Source organism: Netta rufina, assembly GCF_964035555.1.
Source record: "Netta rufina genome assembly, chromosome: 3".
Lineage (NCBI taxonomy): Eukaryota > Metazoa > Chordata > Aves > Anseriformes > Anatidae > Netta > Netta rufina.
Window position 1 is genome coordinate 88,340,187 of NC_140125.1, and position 16,280 is coordinate 88,356,466.

General features: G+C 44.8%; 2 protein-coding genes across 2 annotated transcripts in view; both read left to right on the forward strand.

The window, feature by feature from the left end:
- The first annotated feature begins 258 nt into the window (after nt 1-258).
- Nucleotides 259-3,976, forward strand: COX7A2 (cytochrome c oxidase subunit 7A2). Its single transcript, XM_084283798.1, has 4 exons — nt 259-384; nt 1,398-1,487; nt 2,839-2,923; nt 3,755-3,976. The coding sequence occupies exons 1-4, from the start codon at nt 367-369 to the stop codon at nt 3,811-3,813; spliced, it is 252 nt and encodes an 83-aa protein (XP_084139924.1). The 5' UTR covers nt 259-366; the 3' UTR covers nt 3,814-3,976.
- An 11,701-nt stretch (nt 3,977-15,677) lies between these two features.
- Nucleotides 15,678-16,280, forward strand: part of COL12A1 (collagen type XII alpha 1 chain) — a 97,005-nt gene continuing 96,402 nt past the window's right edge. Inside the window, exon 1 of the mRNA XM_084285386.1 lies at nt 15,678-15,798. The gene's annotated coding sequence lies outside the window, so the exon portion shown is untranslated. The remainder of the gene's footprint in view (nt 15,799-16,280) is intronic.

The window sequence follows — 16,280 nt, forward strand, 5'->3', positions numbered from 1 at the left end:
ACCAGGCTGCCCAACGCCCTATCCAACCTGGCCTTGAACACCCCCAGGGATGGGGCACGCTCGAGGGTGTCAGTATGGTACTCTCCCAGGCTACCCTTCCGACCCTCTGCAGGTCCAAAATTTTTTAACAAAATCTTCATCGCGCCGGCCTGCAGCGCTAATTTCACCGAGGGCCAGCTTTGACCTAGAGGAGACCGAGAAAACCCTCGGCTCCATCACTTTCCCCCTCCCACCCACAAGCGCCGGCGGCCGCCATTTTGTGCGCGGCAGGGCGGTGCTGAGGGCCCGGCCGCTTCCCGCCGGGGCCGCCTCCCTTTCCGCTGCCCTTGCCGCTGCTGCCGGGAGGTGACGGGACCAAGAGCCGCGATGTGGCGGAGCCTGCTGGTGAGGGGCCCGGCACGGCACGGGGGAAGGGGCAGGGGGCTCCCCTGGGCGCTGGGGGCGAGCTGCAGGTGGAGGTCCCGCTGCCATTTCGGGTCCCATCCCGCTCGCCCCACCTAGTGAGCGGTCCCCAGCGCTTGGAGGCACCGCGGCTTCCTCGCTGGGTCTAGGCCGTTGCTGTGACTTTACTGTTTTTAAAAGGGAGAGGTTGTGGTGTGTGTTTGTGTGGGGTGGGAGGCGAGGGAAGAGCCGGCATCATCCCTCTGCCTGCCCCCTGGCAGCGGTGGTCGTTGTAGGGGTGGTGGTGGTGGTGTTACTTCGTGGGGGAAGAGGGAGATCCTCCTCTTTTTGGGGGACACTGGTGAAAGCATAGAGATTACTGAAAGGTTCAGCTGAGTCTTAATTTTGAGACGTGGCAGACCTTGAGCCACCAGAAGGATTTCATTGTGGTGGCCTGTCCTGAGCACCTCTGCAATTCTGCAGCAGGAATTTCACGTCCCGGCTGAGCGTCTGTGAGCTGTGCAGGTAACATTGCCTCCTGCAGCCCTCTGAAGGTCAGTCAGCTCTTGTGCAGGCTGCTAGCTGCTGAGCTGCAGCTGCGAGAGAAGATGCTCGTCTGCACCAACACACCTGTCCTAAATACAGCTCCCAGTGCTGTATTTAAAAGTCAGGGGGCAGTCACAGCAAATGGTGCCCAAAACTGAGGTCTGAGGGGGCTGGGGATGAGATCTTTCTCCCCAAAGGGTGCTAACATAGAAGACTTATATGGTGCAGACCTGTAAATCTGTTGTTTCTTACTGAAAGTAGTTGTTTTGAGTTTTTCCTTTTTAGCTAGCCAGTCAATCCATCCATTAAGTAGTCTCTTGGAGGATTTACTGAATTTCAAATCAGTGTTTTGTGGTGAAGCTTTTTTTTTTTTTTCTTTTCCCTGAAGCGGCCCCCTTCACTTCCATCCCATTGTGGTTATAGCTGAAAAAATCCACTGTTCCTAAAATGCTGTTTATCTTTTATTTTAGAGCCTTCGTCAAATTTCCCAGAGGACCATAAGCACTGCTTCACGCAGGCAGCTTGAAAACAGAGTTCCTGAGAAGCAGAAGCTTTTCCAGGTATTGAGTGAACGGTGTATCACCTTGTAGACTAGCAAGGTTTTGGTAGATTGTAATTGCATATATATTGTTTATAAAGAATAAAGTTTCTATGCGTAGTTGGTACTGTACAGAATATGACAGAATACTCTGAAATGGACAGGAGAAGTAGGTACTATGAACAAATAAAGATCAAGAGTGAGAGAACAGAACTATACTGAAAAATCAAACTTAATCATGCACGTACGTTGTCTTTGAGCCCCATAATGAGGATGTGACATTATTATATTTTCTAGTTATGATATTTTCCAGTTATGAAAACGCAGAAAGTCTTAGAGAACTGGATTTCCTCCTAGAAAAATACTGAATATTTAAAAATCGTTTCTGAATGCATTTCGTCCTGATTGGTAGGCCACCTAGTGAGAACTAGTGGTTCTGCAAATCCAGAAGCAGTGGATACTGAAGAGCATACTCATAACTACGTGCCTTAACCTGGAGCAATAGTTTCATATTGAGGGTAGATGAGACTGAATTTAGGAACATGAAAGGGGGAAATGTGTTAATAGTTTAACATTTTAATAGTTTTTGTGTCTTGTTGCTTTCCTTTCACCTGAAAGAGAAGGCCATTTTTGATGGGACACTACCTGAAGAGCAGGTAGTGTTCAATGACAGCTAGAGAGAAGCAGGATGTTGATGATGGGGAGGGTCAGAGATTCTGTTTCTGCTAGTTATTATGTTTCTACATAACATGTAGAAATCACCTGTCTGGCCAAGAATTGTTTCTTTCTCTAGTTCCTTTCTTGTGCAGCAGCAAGTTCAGCTGGACAGAGCTGTGTATCACTAGCACTAGAGGCAGGCTAGAATTCCAGAGCAGCATAAACATGCCAGCAAGGGTTAAGATCACGTGGATCCAGTGTCCAGGGAGTTTCACTTCAGGTTGAGCAGAACAGTTTCCTGTATGATAGCAGGAACAGTACAGAGAGGCTCCTCCCCTTGCCTTCCTGTTCCTTATAGTGAGGCCTGACTGTTCTGAAAGCTGATGGGAAGTTCCTAGGGGTGGAAATTGTAACCTGTGGGCCTGAAGGGGCTGGCAGCCGGTGTCTCAAGTGTTTAAGCATATGCTGGTCACTGTTTTAGAAATGAACATGCACACCATTACTACACCTGCATAGCAAGTGGTTCACCTGATAGCAGAGTGAAAACTTGAAAGACGAGGCTGAATCTAAATGGGGTTTTAAAGATTTTCAGTCTTTTGTGGGTAGTGAAGATAATTTTGTGAAATAATCCTTGTTCCAGGTAATTCTAGTTACGTTAACACAATATAGGAAGAACTGTATTTAAATAGTTTCATTTTGTCCCTTGTTTCCATTAGGAGGATAATGGCCTCCCAGTGTATCTTAAAGGTGGTGCAATGGATGGGCTGCTGTATAGAGTCACCATGGGTCTCACGGTTTTTGGTAAGGCTAATACTAAAACATTTATGCTTTAGTACAATTTCCAACCTGCTAATACTAAAATACTTTTTTGGTATTATCTCCAACATGACGGACACTTCCTCTGTAAATTAGTTATTTGTCTTCTTAAGTTTGTTCTTTAGAATATGTAAAATGTATGCAGAGAAGAAAAAACTTTGGACCTACTATGTATTTGTTTTCTCAAATTTGGCTTCTCATCTGAAACCTTCCCCCCACCCTTACTAATAGTACAATGTGCTGAATACTCCTTCAGAATTCATGTAAAAATGTTAGACAAAGCACAAATAACTAAGAAAACTTACTCTGAAAAGGACTAAAATGTAGTTATAACACATACATATACCAGTTTTCTCACTAGTTAGACTCTTTTAAGTGTTAGGTGATACTTGAATTACTGAGGTTTCACGTGCTGTGAAAACAAGCAGAATATATCCAAACTTCATGGTACTGCCTATATTTATATGTAATAAGCAACTTATTTGTTGCTTGTTACATGGCTTTGTAATAACCTGTAATTAACTATACTGATATCCAAAGGATTTTCTGTTCATTTACCTTAAGAATGAGTAACCATTGCTTTATTATCATCTATGTAGTTTCTGCAAACATGCCTCTCCCTACTTTTTTCTTTATTTCTATGCCTTTTTTTTTTTTTTTGTATGGTCTGTGGAGAGATTTATTTATTTATTTTTTTACTGAAACACAAATTGCTTATTGTAAATCTTTCTATAGGAACAAACTGGGAAGGGCAAGCTGACTTGAAAGAAATTCTTCTTAGTATTTTGAAAATCTTTTTTTTGTTTCTTTCTTCAGGAACAGGGTACGTTCTTTATGAGCTGATGGTAGCTTCAATGCCCAAGAAGCAGAAATGACTCCAGTTCAAGATGTCCCAGTGACTAGCATCTCTTCGTCCAATTCCACGTGACTATGATGGCAGCTTATATTTACTATAAGCACCTGGCTTAATGCTTGAAATCATAATTTAATTGTAACATGTTAACTGCAATCAATAAAGCAGTTCTTATGTTGCTTTGAGGTGGTGTGGTCTGTACTGTGTATTCTCTGTTAGAGTGATTTTACTTCCAGGAAATGTACATTGAGTTGATCAGTATGCAGATAACTGAATTGTGAGTATGTTAGTGCTTTGAAGGTGAGTTAAATGCCCTGAATCCTCATGAGAAAATAATACCTTGTCTTTATTACAGGAATTTTATCTTCTTGCTTCAGTGGAGCAAATTAATCTGGAAATAAATTATTGGAATTAGACTAAATGTACATGGAAGTTAATGTTGAGGATTTGATAATTACTCTGCATCTTTGCTAACAACTTCAGCTGCTGGGAGATTTCCCAGGGATAACCAGGAGTAACTATTGGCTGTTACTGTGTATTTAGGAACAACTGTTATATCTGAAGTAGCTAATGCTGTTAGTGGGAATGCCTGGTATAAAAAAAGCTGCTTCTAGGAAGCATCTTTAAGTTGGTGGGTGACATGAGAATCACTTAAAAGCTGCCCTCATGCCTCTTACTGCAATTACTGAGGAAGAGCATTTCTGAGAACTAGTGTTAGCTGAGCATCCCAGCTAGGTTTTATGTTCCTAAGCACAATGTACCTTTGTAGTCTTGCTGTCAAGTTGCTACCTACCTGCGCTTCATTGTGTGTGCTTGAACTTGTCTTGATTGTCTGAAGGCAAACAATCCAGATAACTGGCAGGGGCAGCGTTCAAAAGTGTTTGAATCTTATCCCACATTCTGAGGTGGAAATGAAATGTTGGGCCATATCCCAGAAGGGTGTATTTTGGAAACGCCATTCTCACAGCATATATTGCATTGTTCTCTGAGATCACTGTGCGATTCCATGTGTGGAATTTTTTTTTTTAATAGTCCAGGGAGGTGAGAGGCACATGTCAGGGGTGGAATCTCAGAATTCCAGTCAGTGTCTCCATCTGTTGCTGCCGTCTACAATAACAAACACTCATCTGTTTCCCCTCTATGTCCTTGTTAGTCTGATGTTGTCTGTGCAACAAATAAAGCTTCTAAAAAAAAAAAAACCATTGTCTCAAAGAAACAGTGGGTCTTCCAAAATGTGACAGTGAGCACAAAAATCTAGCTTCCCGTGACAGTGCTATTTTAAGCCTCTTCTGGATTAAATTGTTTGAGAAATTTTCATTGCTCTCCTGGAGAACCAGAATATGCTTGTAAACTTGAGGCAACCGGGAAGGGAAGAGGCACTACGCTCTGAACTTGAGCAGAATAAAAGATCTTCAAAAGGTGTGTGAGGGGAAAATACCCCTCAATGGTAGTCTCTATGCAGTGTTTGGGGTGTGGGAATCTGTTTTAAAATAGCATAAATTAGCATAAAAATAGATAGCATAAAAAAGATCCTGTTATCAGGTAGGCAGTGAAGCGTGCATTTCTGTGTGCGACCTAGCAGAGCATGGAGCCTTCCTTGCTCTTTCAGCTCAGCAGCTGTGAGCGGTGCTGTTGCAGCAGCTTTGCTGGTGGAGCAGCGCAAAGCAAGCCAGCAGAGAGGTCTTTGTGCAGCAACGTCACCTGGATTTATAGACTGAGCCTGCTGGTGTTAACTGCAACCGAGCCAGAAGCTGCCTGCTGACAAAAAGCTGTTTCGGAAGTCAAAGCAAAGCCAGGCACGAGGGAAATGTTTAGCACTGAAGGCCAACAACGAGGGCAAGGGAATCGCTATTTAAACAACAACGTGCCTGGCTTGGCCACTCTTGTAACAGAGGGGATCGTGGTCCTGGTGCTGGGCTGATGCCCCCGTAGGAGATCCACAGTGGTGGGAGCAGCCCATGGGCCACTGAAGGTGAGCAGGGAAATGCCTGTCCTCTGTTCAGCCTGTTGTTACTGCCCTTCCATCAGTATTTTCTGGAGCTAGGCATTAAGCTGATATGCAATATTGCTACCTTACTGCAGCCCTGGTTTTGATTTATGTGCAGAGTATTTTCTGTTTCCCAAAATGGGAACCACTAGTTCACATAACCTTTATTTTTAGTTTTTCATGTTATTGGGAATGGTAGCTATGATTTTGGCGGTTACACTTGAGAAGATGGGAAAGCCTCTTGGAGTTGAGGACAGAGAACACTGTCCTGGGCTCCACTGAGCTGGATTATTCCAAATGTCACCCCGAAAATACAGAGAATGCCTTCTGCTGGATAAGTGATGAGTACGCCATCTCTGCCACCCTATTTTTCATTATTTAACTTGTTAAGTTTGCATAGTTTTAAGCTTAACAAAGAAAGCTTACTAGTGTGCCAGCTTTGGCAGAACAGAAAAATAGTTCATGCTACTGTAAGAGAAGTGGATATTTGAATTGTAATCAGACAGATGAAACATCAAAATTAAATCCAAAGAATTGTTTTTCTAGTTTAAGCATCCCTTTCTGTGACTCCAGACGTACAGACCATGTTTTACTTTCTCCATCAGGAAGATGGCTCAGAACTATCTACTCCTAGAACTGTGCCCCGGGCTGCGTTTTCTTGGCTGCTGAAGGTATGTATAAACCCAAGAGGCCTGGCGCACACAAACATTTCCCCAGTAGAAGTCTGATGACTAATAATACACAATATCACAGCACCAGCTTCCTAAAAGACAGCATGAAAAAAATGTTCACAAACTCAGAGGAAAACACCAGAGATCTCCTAAGTGTATGATCTTGTCTATGCTTTTTTTTTCTTTCTTTTTTTTTTTTTTCCCCCAATCCTAGAGTAAAAGTACCACTTTTTCTAATGTTGCTTACATTGGGTATTGCTGCTCTGAACAAGAAGCAGGCATGCTGAATTTATTTTGGCATCTTTTGGAAGCTATACGTCCTTATTCTCCCATTCTTTCCCCATTTCATTACAAATGAAAGAGCTGGAGATTGAGCTTCACAGTTGCCAGCATGAATCAAAGACATGTGAAATCAATCTGATCAACCTGACTTGACCCTAAGTGAGGTGTGTAGGTGATGAGTAAGTCAGAACCAACATAACTTTCATGTGCATACTTGTGATTTTTTTTTTTTTTAAGTTCCTTTTAATAATAACACCTTTTAATCTAACTTGCCTGAGCCCTTTCACTTATTTTTTACAGTACTCAGTCAGAACTGCTGGAAAAATAATGGCTAGTCCAGAAACACAGCCTGAGAAGGATCCCTTGGCTGTGCTGTGCTGGTTTTCTCAATGTGAGTATTCAAGACTTCAAGCTCAGTGGGCAGTGCAGACAAGCTGTCAGATACATTTTGGTCTTGTCTCAATATTTCTCAACATTTATTCTTGTTGGTCACATGGTTTTCTATTAGGCGAACTGATCACAGGCTTTTTCTCGGTTTTCTCAATAAGGTACAATCCTCCCTGCAACAACTACGTGGTCAAGATCCCCGTGTTGTTGTGGGAAGCTCAATTCACTCATAGGACTGATGAGGGACTTGAGGGAAGTCTGTCTCCTGTGCAGTCCCCAGCCTGACAGTCCTGGTCTCAGCTCCACTGGGACTGCCACTGCCTGTGACCAAAATATTCTTTCCCATTGCAGATAGCCTGCAGAGTCCTAGAGAAAACTGCTGAAGATGGATGAGTCTGTCCTTTTCTAAAGTGCTTCTGTCTATGAGTTTCCAGCCCACCAATCTGAACTTTCAGAATGGTAAGGATCTTTCTTCTCCTGTTTGTAATTATCTTTCCTATTCCTCTGCAATATTTTACTGTTACAACCAAATTTTTCTGGAGAAACTGTCTGTCCCCTGTCTTGTCAAATCTTTGCTGGTTGCAGGAAGACAAGATGATATCTGGTGGTCATGGAAATAAACAGGAAAGGAATGATCAAGGAAGTTCAAATGATTTATAAGCTTTACATATAGCAGAATTTGGAAGAAGCTACAGCGGAAAAGAAGACAGGAGGCTGGGAGGTTTAGAGATACCTGATTTAAAACTTCCTAAATATAATTGTTAAAAACACCAAATGAGGTGACTGAATTTTTACAGTATTGCTTCATAAAGCGTATTGCAGAATAGGTGCTCTTGTTCCTCTGCGATCAATACTTGTTTGATAGCTAATGGAGAAGTAAAATAGGAGTAGTGTGTCTTGTGATATATCAGTCTAACAAAAAAGTTTCTCTATCATTAGAGCTATATTAAGAAATAACTCTCTTCTCAAGGCTGCCTGTGAGGTTCAGCTACAGATGCAGCTCCCTGTGCACCAGCAACAGCAGAGGAAAGTTTTCCTTGAAAACAACAGTGAGGTATTCAGTGGAGATGCTTTATATGTGCTTTATAAGTGTGTCAGCTGCCACAAAGACCCAGAAACAGCTTGTGCTGTCTTAATTTATTTGTATTAAATATTTGGTAGAGAACTTTCTCAGGGTTGAAAGAGACATGTGGTTTGTTGTCCAGTTTTAACAAAATCTGAAACAGCAGCAAAAAATTAAATACTTGTAGATGGCTGTCTTTCATTTTCCACAGAAGTTTTCCATTTTTACTAAGAAAACTGGGCTGTGCAGGAACTGAAGTATGCGATCTGCCCTTGATGTTTGTACTACCAAATGAAGATCCCTCTAAGCACGTTCATGCAAATCTCCTGGGTTCATTCTCATCAACGTGACAGTAATGTTATGCATAGATATTCACGGATGCTTTGTGGAAAAAGAGAGGGAGGGAGATTCAGCGCTGCCGGAGCTTGCCCCACCTGCTGAAATAGGTGGCTCCCAATCCCCCTGAGCAGCTCCTGTTCCTGCAGGAGTGCAAGGAGGAGGCTGGGATTTCTGCAGGACCTTTAAGCTACAAACGTGCTCTTTAACTAGTTGAATTATCTCTGTTTATTTAGTATCAAAATGATTCCACGTTGTTTCATCTCCACATGAGCACTTACTCTGGATGACTAATGCCTCGGGACCTGAAATTTATAATGGAAAGGCTGACACATACTTGCAATCTTATCTGCCGCAACACTATGCAAAAGGGAATTATATAATTAAAACTTCTTAACGATCTCTATTGCCCAGTGGGAAGCTACAAGCCCCAAAGGAGCCAGGCCAACTTTGTTATCAAGGTTTATTCAGTGACCTCTTAGGAACAGCTGGGCACATCTTGCTAAATATAGTGGGATGTGCTAATACGTGCTGCTCGGGGGGTGTGGCCCTGGGGCCACCATGTCACGGCACTGGGAGGCTGGTGCACCTTCTCCCTACGGTGGTGATTTTCTGAACCAAGTGCCTAAAGTTAGCCTCCTAAGCTCATATTCAGGCATTTACATAAATAGCCTGATTTTTTAGAAGAGCAATACCAAGAAATTCTTTTCTATTAAAGCCATACAAATAATAGAAACAATCTTACGACAACAGCTCTGAAGGATTTTATTTTTTCTGGAACTAGCGCTCAAACATACGTCCAGATTTCTGGGAAAAGAAGAGGGGAACGGCAACTTTTGGTTACCTCAGCTTAATTAGTTGAGGGGTGTAAATGCATTTTCTGACAGGAAGTCACAACACTTGGGAATGGAGCAGGAGACACGTCATCTGTGTTACTAAGCAGCGGAAGTTGCATATGATGTGTTTTAGAGAGGCTGTCACAACCTCTGTCACAATCCTTGCCTCTCTGTTCGGGTCTAGAGCCAAAAGCAGTTGGGTAGGGACTGCAAACTACTACTAACCATCCAACAAACTGCTGATCAACATCAGGCACACTTGCTGGTCTCATTCAGGTTCCCAATGAGTAGGTATTTAGATGAGCAGACTACAGAGCATGTCACTGACAAAGGACTTGGCTGACAAAAATACCAGGGACAGAAAGTAAAAGTGCTCAATCCAGTTGCCTACACTTGGTCCTGGAGCCATCCAGAGCATCCTGGGCATCAGCAGCTGAGCCAGGCCCTGTGGACGGAGGGTGGCCAGGCTGCGCAGGCACTGCTGGTTTTGTTAACTGGGTCTTCATCAGCTACAGTGAGAGTTTAGGTGCTGGGTTCACATGCGGGCACCTAAATGTGAGCGTCTTAACCCAGAGCTGAATGCCACCCAAAGTGCAGGACAGAGCAATGGGTGCAGTCAATGTACCGAGCAGCAAAGCTGCGATGGCAAGGCCCCAACACCCTCTGCCCTTGCAGCCTTTCCAGAGGTTAGAGAAGGAGATTCTGCAGTTTTTATTAGAAAATTAGGTCCAATCAGATACTTCTGGCATAAAGAAAGATACTTCATCCTGTAAATGCTGCTCTTCTTAACTGGGGAAGAGGATCATGATGGAATAAAGCTGAGCGGTGTTTCAGGGTGTAACTGAGTACCTTGTACCTGAAAAGCTGTTTGTTTAAAAATGCTATGCAGATTGCAGATTTTTTTTAATTTTTTTTTTTGTTTGTTTTTGTTTTTGTTTTTGTTTTGGTAATAACAATAAAAAAAGAGCTAGCAGCAAGCCCATTTCTGCAGACCAAGAATACATCACAACAGAAATCAGGACAGCGCCAGAAATGAGACATGTTCAATAAACTGGAGTGGCTAAAAACTGACACAGTAGTGAGGCCAGAGGGAAAGCATCCAAGAGAGTGGAGGAAAGGGCACACAAGAGGAGACATTTTAACAGTGTCCTGCAAAGGCTCTCTGCAAACTCTGGAGGTGTTGATGCATGAGAGAGACACAGGTGAAAAAGGCTGCCAGCACAGTGTGGGTAGGAGCTTTCAAGTAACCTTTAATAGCAGAAACAAAACCCAATTGTTTTCTGTTTACACAACATAGTGCTTCTGATACTGAAGCACAGGGCAACATCTATTTATAATCCAAATAAATCTTATGTTCTGGTATTTGGAACTGTCAGCATTCAACATATTGGGAAGCAGCAGCCACAAGGCTGCATTAAAAAGTAGCAGTTTAAATCTGCATTGCTTTGCTCCTTGTATTTCCCCCCTTATTTTCTAGACAATTATGAGTTGTGCAGGAGAAACAAATTTCTTGTTTTTTTCTGAAGTTAGCTTGAATGGAGTTCATAGATGTCCAGACAGGTGATTCCTAGGCAGATTCCTTTAATACTTGTGCTTGACTCTTGATTTGCTTGCTGGACTTTTTTCCCACAAAAGGTCAAAATTTCCATGCTCATCAACAAGGGTTTCCTGTGATAGTGACAAAACAAGTTATTAGCTATTGCCAGCCATTAAGGAATGGCTTCCCTAAGTGTAGTAGTATGGAGGATTTCTCTTTGCAGCCTTAGTGTACTTTAAATAATGGGGGATGAACTAAATGGCCTTTCAGCATCATTTCCAGCCTCATTTCTTACGGTTCCAAGCATTCATATCAGATTCACTAGTAAGTATTTAAGCTTTTGACTGTTTGTCCTGCTGAACTTGCAGGAAGTTTGGGGCTGACATTTAAATCCTCTAAACCTTCGTGGAAAGATGCATATCAGGAAGAAAGGGCAGCACAAACTGGGCATTGGCAGCTCCAACCTGCTCCTCAGCCAGGGGAATCGCCGCATCCCTTCCTACTCTCAGACCCTTTTGTGACTTTTGGGGAGAGAAGGACAGCATCAGTGGCCAGCCTCATGACAAGGCATTCAGCCTTAAAATTCCTCCAGTATCATTAATTATTCTCTTGTCTGCAACAATGTAATCAGGTCACTCATTAGATCATGCAGCTTGAACTTTGAATGTCTTGTCCTTGCAGGCACAAGCTTTCCTTTCCCATAAGCCTACATACCACAGACCCTGCTGTCACAGTATATAATTATATTTTATTGATATAGATGTACTGAGAAGAATTAGCAAAATGTTCAGCTTCAGAGCCTGGCACTGCACCATTTCACACCTTGCTGTGGATTAATATCATCTGCAAGTGATAATATAAATAATAATATAATATTCATAAATAATATGAAGAAAATAACCGATTTTTCCCGTCGTGTAATACTCTGGAAGTAAGGAATGATCATGGCACCAAGTAAGCAGAGCTGGGAAAGTAAAAAAATCATTCAAATGCAGAGGTATAAATAGAAGAGAACAGGCCTTCTAGTGCAATTGTGGAGTCTTATAAAAGCCTGTTTAAAAGTTTAAAAATCATCAGCCACTGGCTGCTACTTGCAGAACAACACAGAAGTGTCTGAGTTTAATTCAAGTACAATAAAAGTTCAATAGCCATGAGCTCCCTTACATTTGGTAACCCTTCAACTCTTCCAATGTAGTCACCCACTACAATCGGTTATAGAAATTAAACTAATAAATAGTTGCTATGGAAAATACCTGGTGAGGTAGATAATTATTTCATAGCTGTAACACTCTGCAGGGGCACTGCTTCAGTAAATGAGTGGATTTGAGACAGAACCAGTCCTCTGTGAACGCAGTTAGTACAAGAAGCCATTCCTCATTACGAGAGGTCAAACCAGTACTGCTCTCTGAATACCAGCTCTGAAGTGAAATTATCCAAATAAATAAACACCAGGCTGAGTTCCTCTCATGCCATTGACTGGAAATCTCTCAGAGAAGGCAGGGCCTGCAGGAAGCAGTTTGATGTATTTTTCCTTCAGCATTTGATGGATGCAGATATAATACCGTGCAATACTGGCTTTATGGCTGATTTAGAAAGGAATAAACAACATGCTGAAAAGGTCAACCTTTGTGTTGTAAGGGAAGAACGGGCCTCCTAAATGACGGCATTAAGGCAATGCCTAATTCCCATACAATGTGGTGACAGATGCGGTGACAAACCAGCAAAGTACCTACGGGGTCGGTGCATGGAGGGCACTGGTAGCAGCACAGCTTTGCCCGTGTAGCAGCACTAAATGCTGCATCCTTTCAGTGTTTAATGTTCAAGGAGCTGACACTTTTTGGATTCTTCTGCTGCGTAAAGCTTACACATATGTTGGCGTACATATGAGTAAAGGCATTTATCATGTTCGTACATAAAAGCAGCTGCAACTGGCTGTTGGGAAGCCACAGAAGCAAAATCTAGTGTGATATCCACATGGAAAATGATATTCAAGGTTTACAGTGCTGAAATGCAGAACGTCCTGTTTTATTCTGCCCTGGCAATACAGCCCGAGGAAACAAGGAAAAATGCCAGAAGCACAAAGTATCCTAATTTACTCTAGACCCCAAACTATTCCAAATTTTCTAAGGAATCCCTGGATACCTGCAAAACCACTACCACATACCCACATGAGAAATGGGAAACATTTTAAAAAGTATAAATACAAATTCATATTTTGATTTTTTTACTTTTAAATTTGTCATAAGGTCTCATTTTATTCAGTTTAAAGAGCAAAGAAAATGGCAGAGCTGGAGTGCATGGTCTTAATGTGTTTAACACTTGTCTAGGAAACAAGCAGACAGGAGAGTGTTAGTAAATGTTTATGCATTTCAGAAATGCCTTCTGCATCACATATTATGTACTCAGACTATGAATGTACATAGCAACAGAGCTGATTAAAAACAACCCGTTTTGCCTTTTAATTGCTGTGATATACGGCAGCACAAGCTCTCAGTGCAGTTGGTTGGTGTGTTTTGCATGTAAATGAGCGGGAGCATGATTAGTATGGTCAGTTAAAGGTAAGAATGAAGTCCTGCTGCCCTAGGAATCAATGAGTTATTTGCTCTTGCCATCCTGAGCCTTATTTCACTCCAGGAAATTGAGCAAAGCTCAGCTGTGAGGGAAGGGGGAGAGTGCTCTCGTCATATATACATCATACATATGTCATCATGCATCATCCCACTGGTGGCTGTGAGGTCCTTGCCCCTCCATCAGACCCGCTGATTCCAGCACTTTCGCTCACGTTAATTCAGTTGTAACATTAGTAGCAAAGTGTTTATACATATAAAAACAATTGTTCTGAGTGATTTGTATTTTAAATGGAACAACACATATTTTCTTCTTTTCTCATTGTTGGCATTAATTGATTTTAACAAATGCAAAATCTTGGTTATCCTATGACGGAGAAATCCAGAGCACATTATAAAAAGCAGTCTTGGTGCGCAAGTGATAAAAAATACCTCGTTTGCATTAATTCACTTCCTGTGGAAGGATATCTTCTCACAAGCCCCTACGTCCATTCTTCTGAAGCTATTGTTCCCGTGACATACCACATTTATATTGGTGTTCTTGGCATGCTTGCTCAGGAAATGAAATTAAAATTAAAAACTCAAAATGAATTTCTTAGAAATACTGCCTTTCCGTATATCAGATCTGGATAGGAAGAAATTAAATTCCTTATGCCAAAATGCTGAAGGAAAAAATCCAACTCAACAGCTGGGCAAGAGGGTCAATAGGTCAAGAGCATCTGACAGTTTATCGGTGAAGGAGATGCTGCTTTTGGGAAGCACATTTTATCAATACCAGACAGCTGAAGCCGTGGCATGTCCCTAAGAGCAGCTGACTCACTTCCAAAGTGTCTGGAAATGTCAGCGCACGTCTTCTGGTTATCACTTTCTTTTCAGCATGTGGGTCCGCATGCAGATGGCGGGACTGCCGCAGCGATGAAGACAGCTGAATTCAGCTCAGGAGGGACACGTCCTTCCGTCGACACGTCCTTGATCTCCCAGTCCTGCGGAAAAGGGCCCGGGAGCCTTCCTCCAGCACACTATCAATCTCCGCTATCGGGCACTTCCACCCCAGCTGGACCCTGTCCTGACTGCTCGGAGCTTCACGTGTGTGCAAAAAGCTGACGGGGGCCAACACGCTGCTGAAATCTTACAGACCTCTTCCAAACAGACCTCCCAGAGGTGTCGGTGCTCCTCAGTTTTGCAAGATTTCTCCCCTCCACCTTCATCTGCCCCTTTCTGCAGCTTTTATCATTTTGTTTTCCAGGTGAATTGTATATATATATATACACATATATATATGAATTGCTTGTATTTAGGATAATGATAATTATTTTATTCAATGATTTTATTTACAATCCTAGTAATTACTATCCTATTAATCGGTTTTATCATCGTCCCGCCGCCCCGCTCCCGCACCTGCAGCGCCGTGCCCGCGCCGTGCCGCCAGGAGGCGCCGCCGCACCGCGAATGGCGCAGCCCCGCGGCGTATGGGGTGTATAGGGCGGGGGGCGTATGGGGCATATAGGGTGGGAGGCGTATGGGGCAGGGGGGCAGCACCCCGCGTCCCTCGACCGCGTTCTCGCCCCCTTTTCCCTTCGTCCCCAAGGGGTGAGCGCGGAGATCCCCGTGGTTTATTGGTTTTCCTTCTTCCAAGGGGTGCGGGAGCGAGCTCCCAGCAGGGGCCTACGTGTCCTGTATGTCCTGTATCCCCCCTCTTGATGTCCCCCTCCCTTCGTGTCCCCACCCGCGGTGCGACCCCCGGGAGCCCAGGGGGGCTGCCTGCCTTCGAGGGGTGCGCTTTGAGCTCGAGGCTCCCAACATTTAGGGGCAAGGGGCAAGGGCTCGCCCCCCAGGCGAAACACGTCGCGGGGGGGGGGTTGGGGGGTGTTAACATATATCTGTCGCTGGTTACACAGCGGGTCGGGAGGGTCACTGTGGGACCCCCTCCCCGTTCCTATCCCCCCCCCCCGGGACTCAGTTTTTCCACCGCTCGGCCGGAGCGGGGCAGGGAGGGGGCGGCGGGCCGGGCCCCTGCCCCCGGGCGCGCTGCCGCGGCGCCCGGCCGCCTCATGCCGCAGGAATGCGCGGAGGTATGCGCCAGTTTCCAGCAGCGGATCCCCTTCCCTCGCTGGAGCAGAGCGGCGCATATATCATCCGGTGGCAGCAGTCCACCTTCCCTGCAGTTTCGTAACCGCTTACGAGGGTAAATTGAGCGTTGGGAACAGCCCTCTATTAAGGAGCAGATTGAGAAGAGGCTCTTCCCACTTGGAGGAGGCAAGTCTTCCCCGACGGACCCCGCACGCCGGCCGGGAGCTACGCCGAGCGAGCCGCCGCTGCTACGCGCCGCTCCCTCCACCAGGTGCCCCCGGAGCTTCATCCTTTCCTCCTCCTCCTTTCCTCCGGCTCCGACGGCTGCGGGCACCGCGGGACGAGCCTCCCCGGCACCCCGCAGCCGGCCCCGAAGGTCTGTGCCTGCCCGGCAGCGGGGACCCCCCATCCTTCCCCGGCCGCCCCCCTCCGCCGCCGCTCCATGTGCACCGCGCGGGCGATGCTCCGTAGGCTGAGGGTGGCGGTGATGGAGGAAGGCTGGAAGGGGGCACAGCGGGGGCCGGGGGCTGCTGGCAGCCTGGAGGGACGCGGGGGACCCCGTCCCCTCGGCCCCGTCCCGAAATGCCGGGGGAGGCGGTGTCTTTGGCTTTGGCTGGAGCCCGGCGCTCTGCCCCGGTGCCCGCAGCTCCCTCTCCTTGCGCCCCTTCCCAGGGCTGGTGGCTTTGGTAGCCCGTGGGGTTTTCCCGTCTGTTTGCTTGCCTGTGTCCTCTAGGGTCTTGCTGCCAGCTCGGA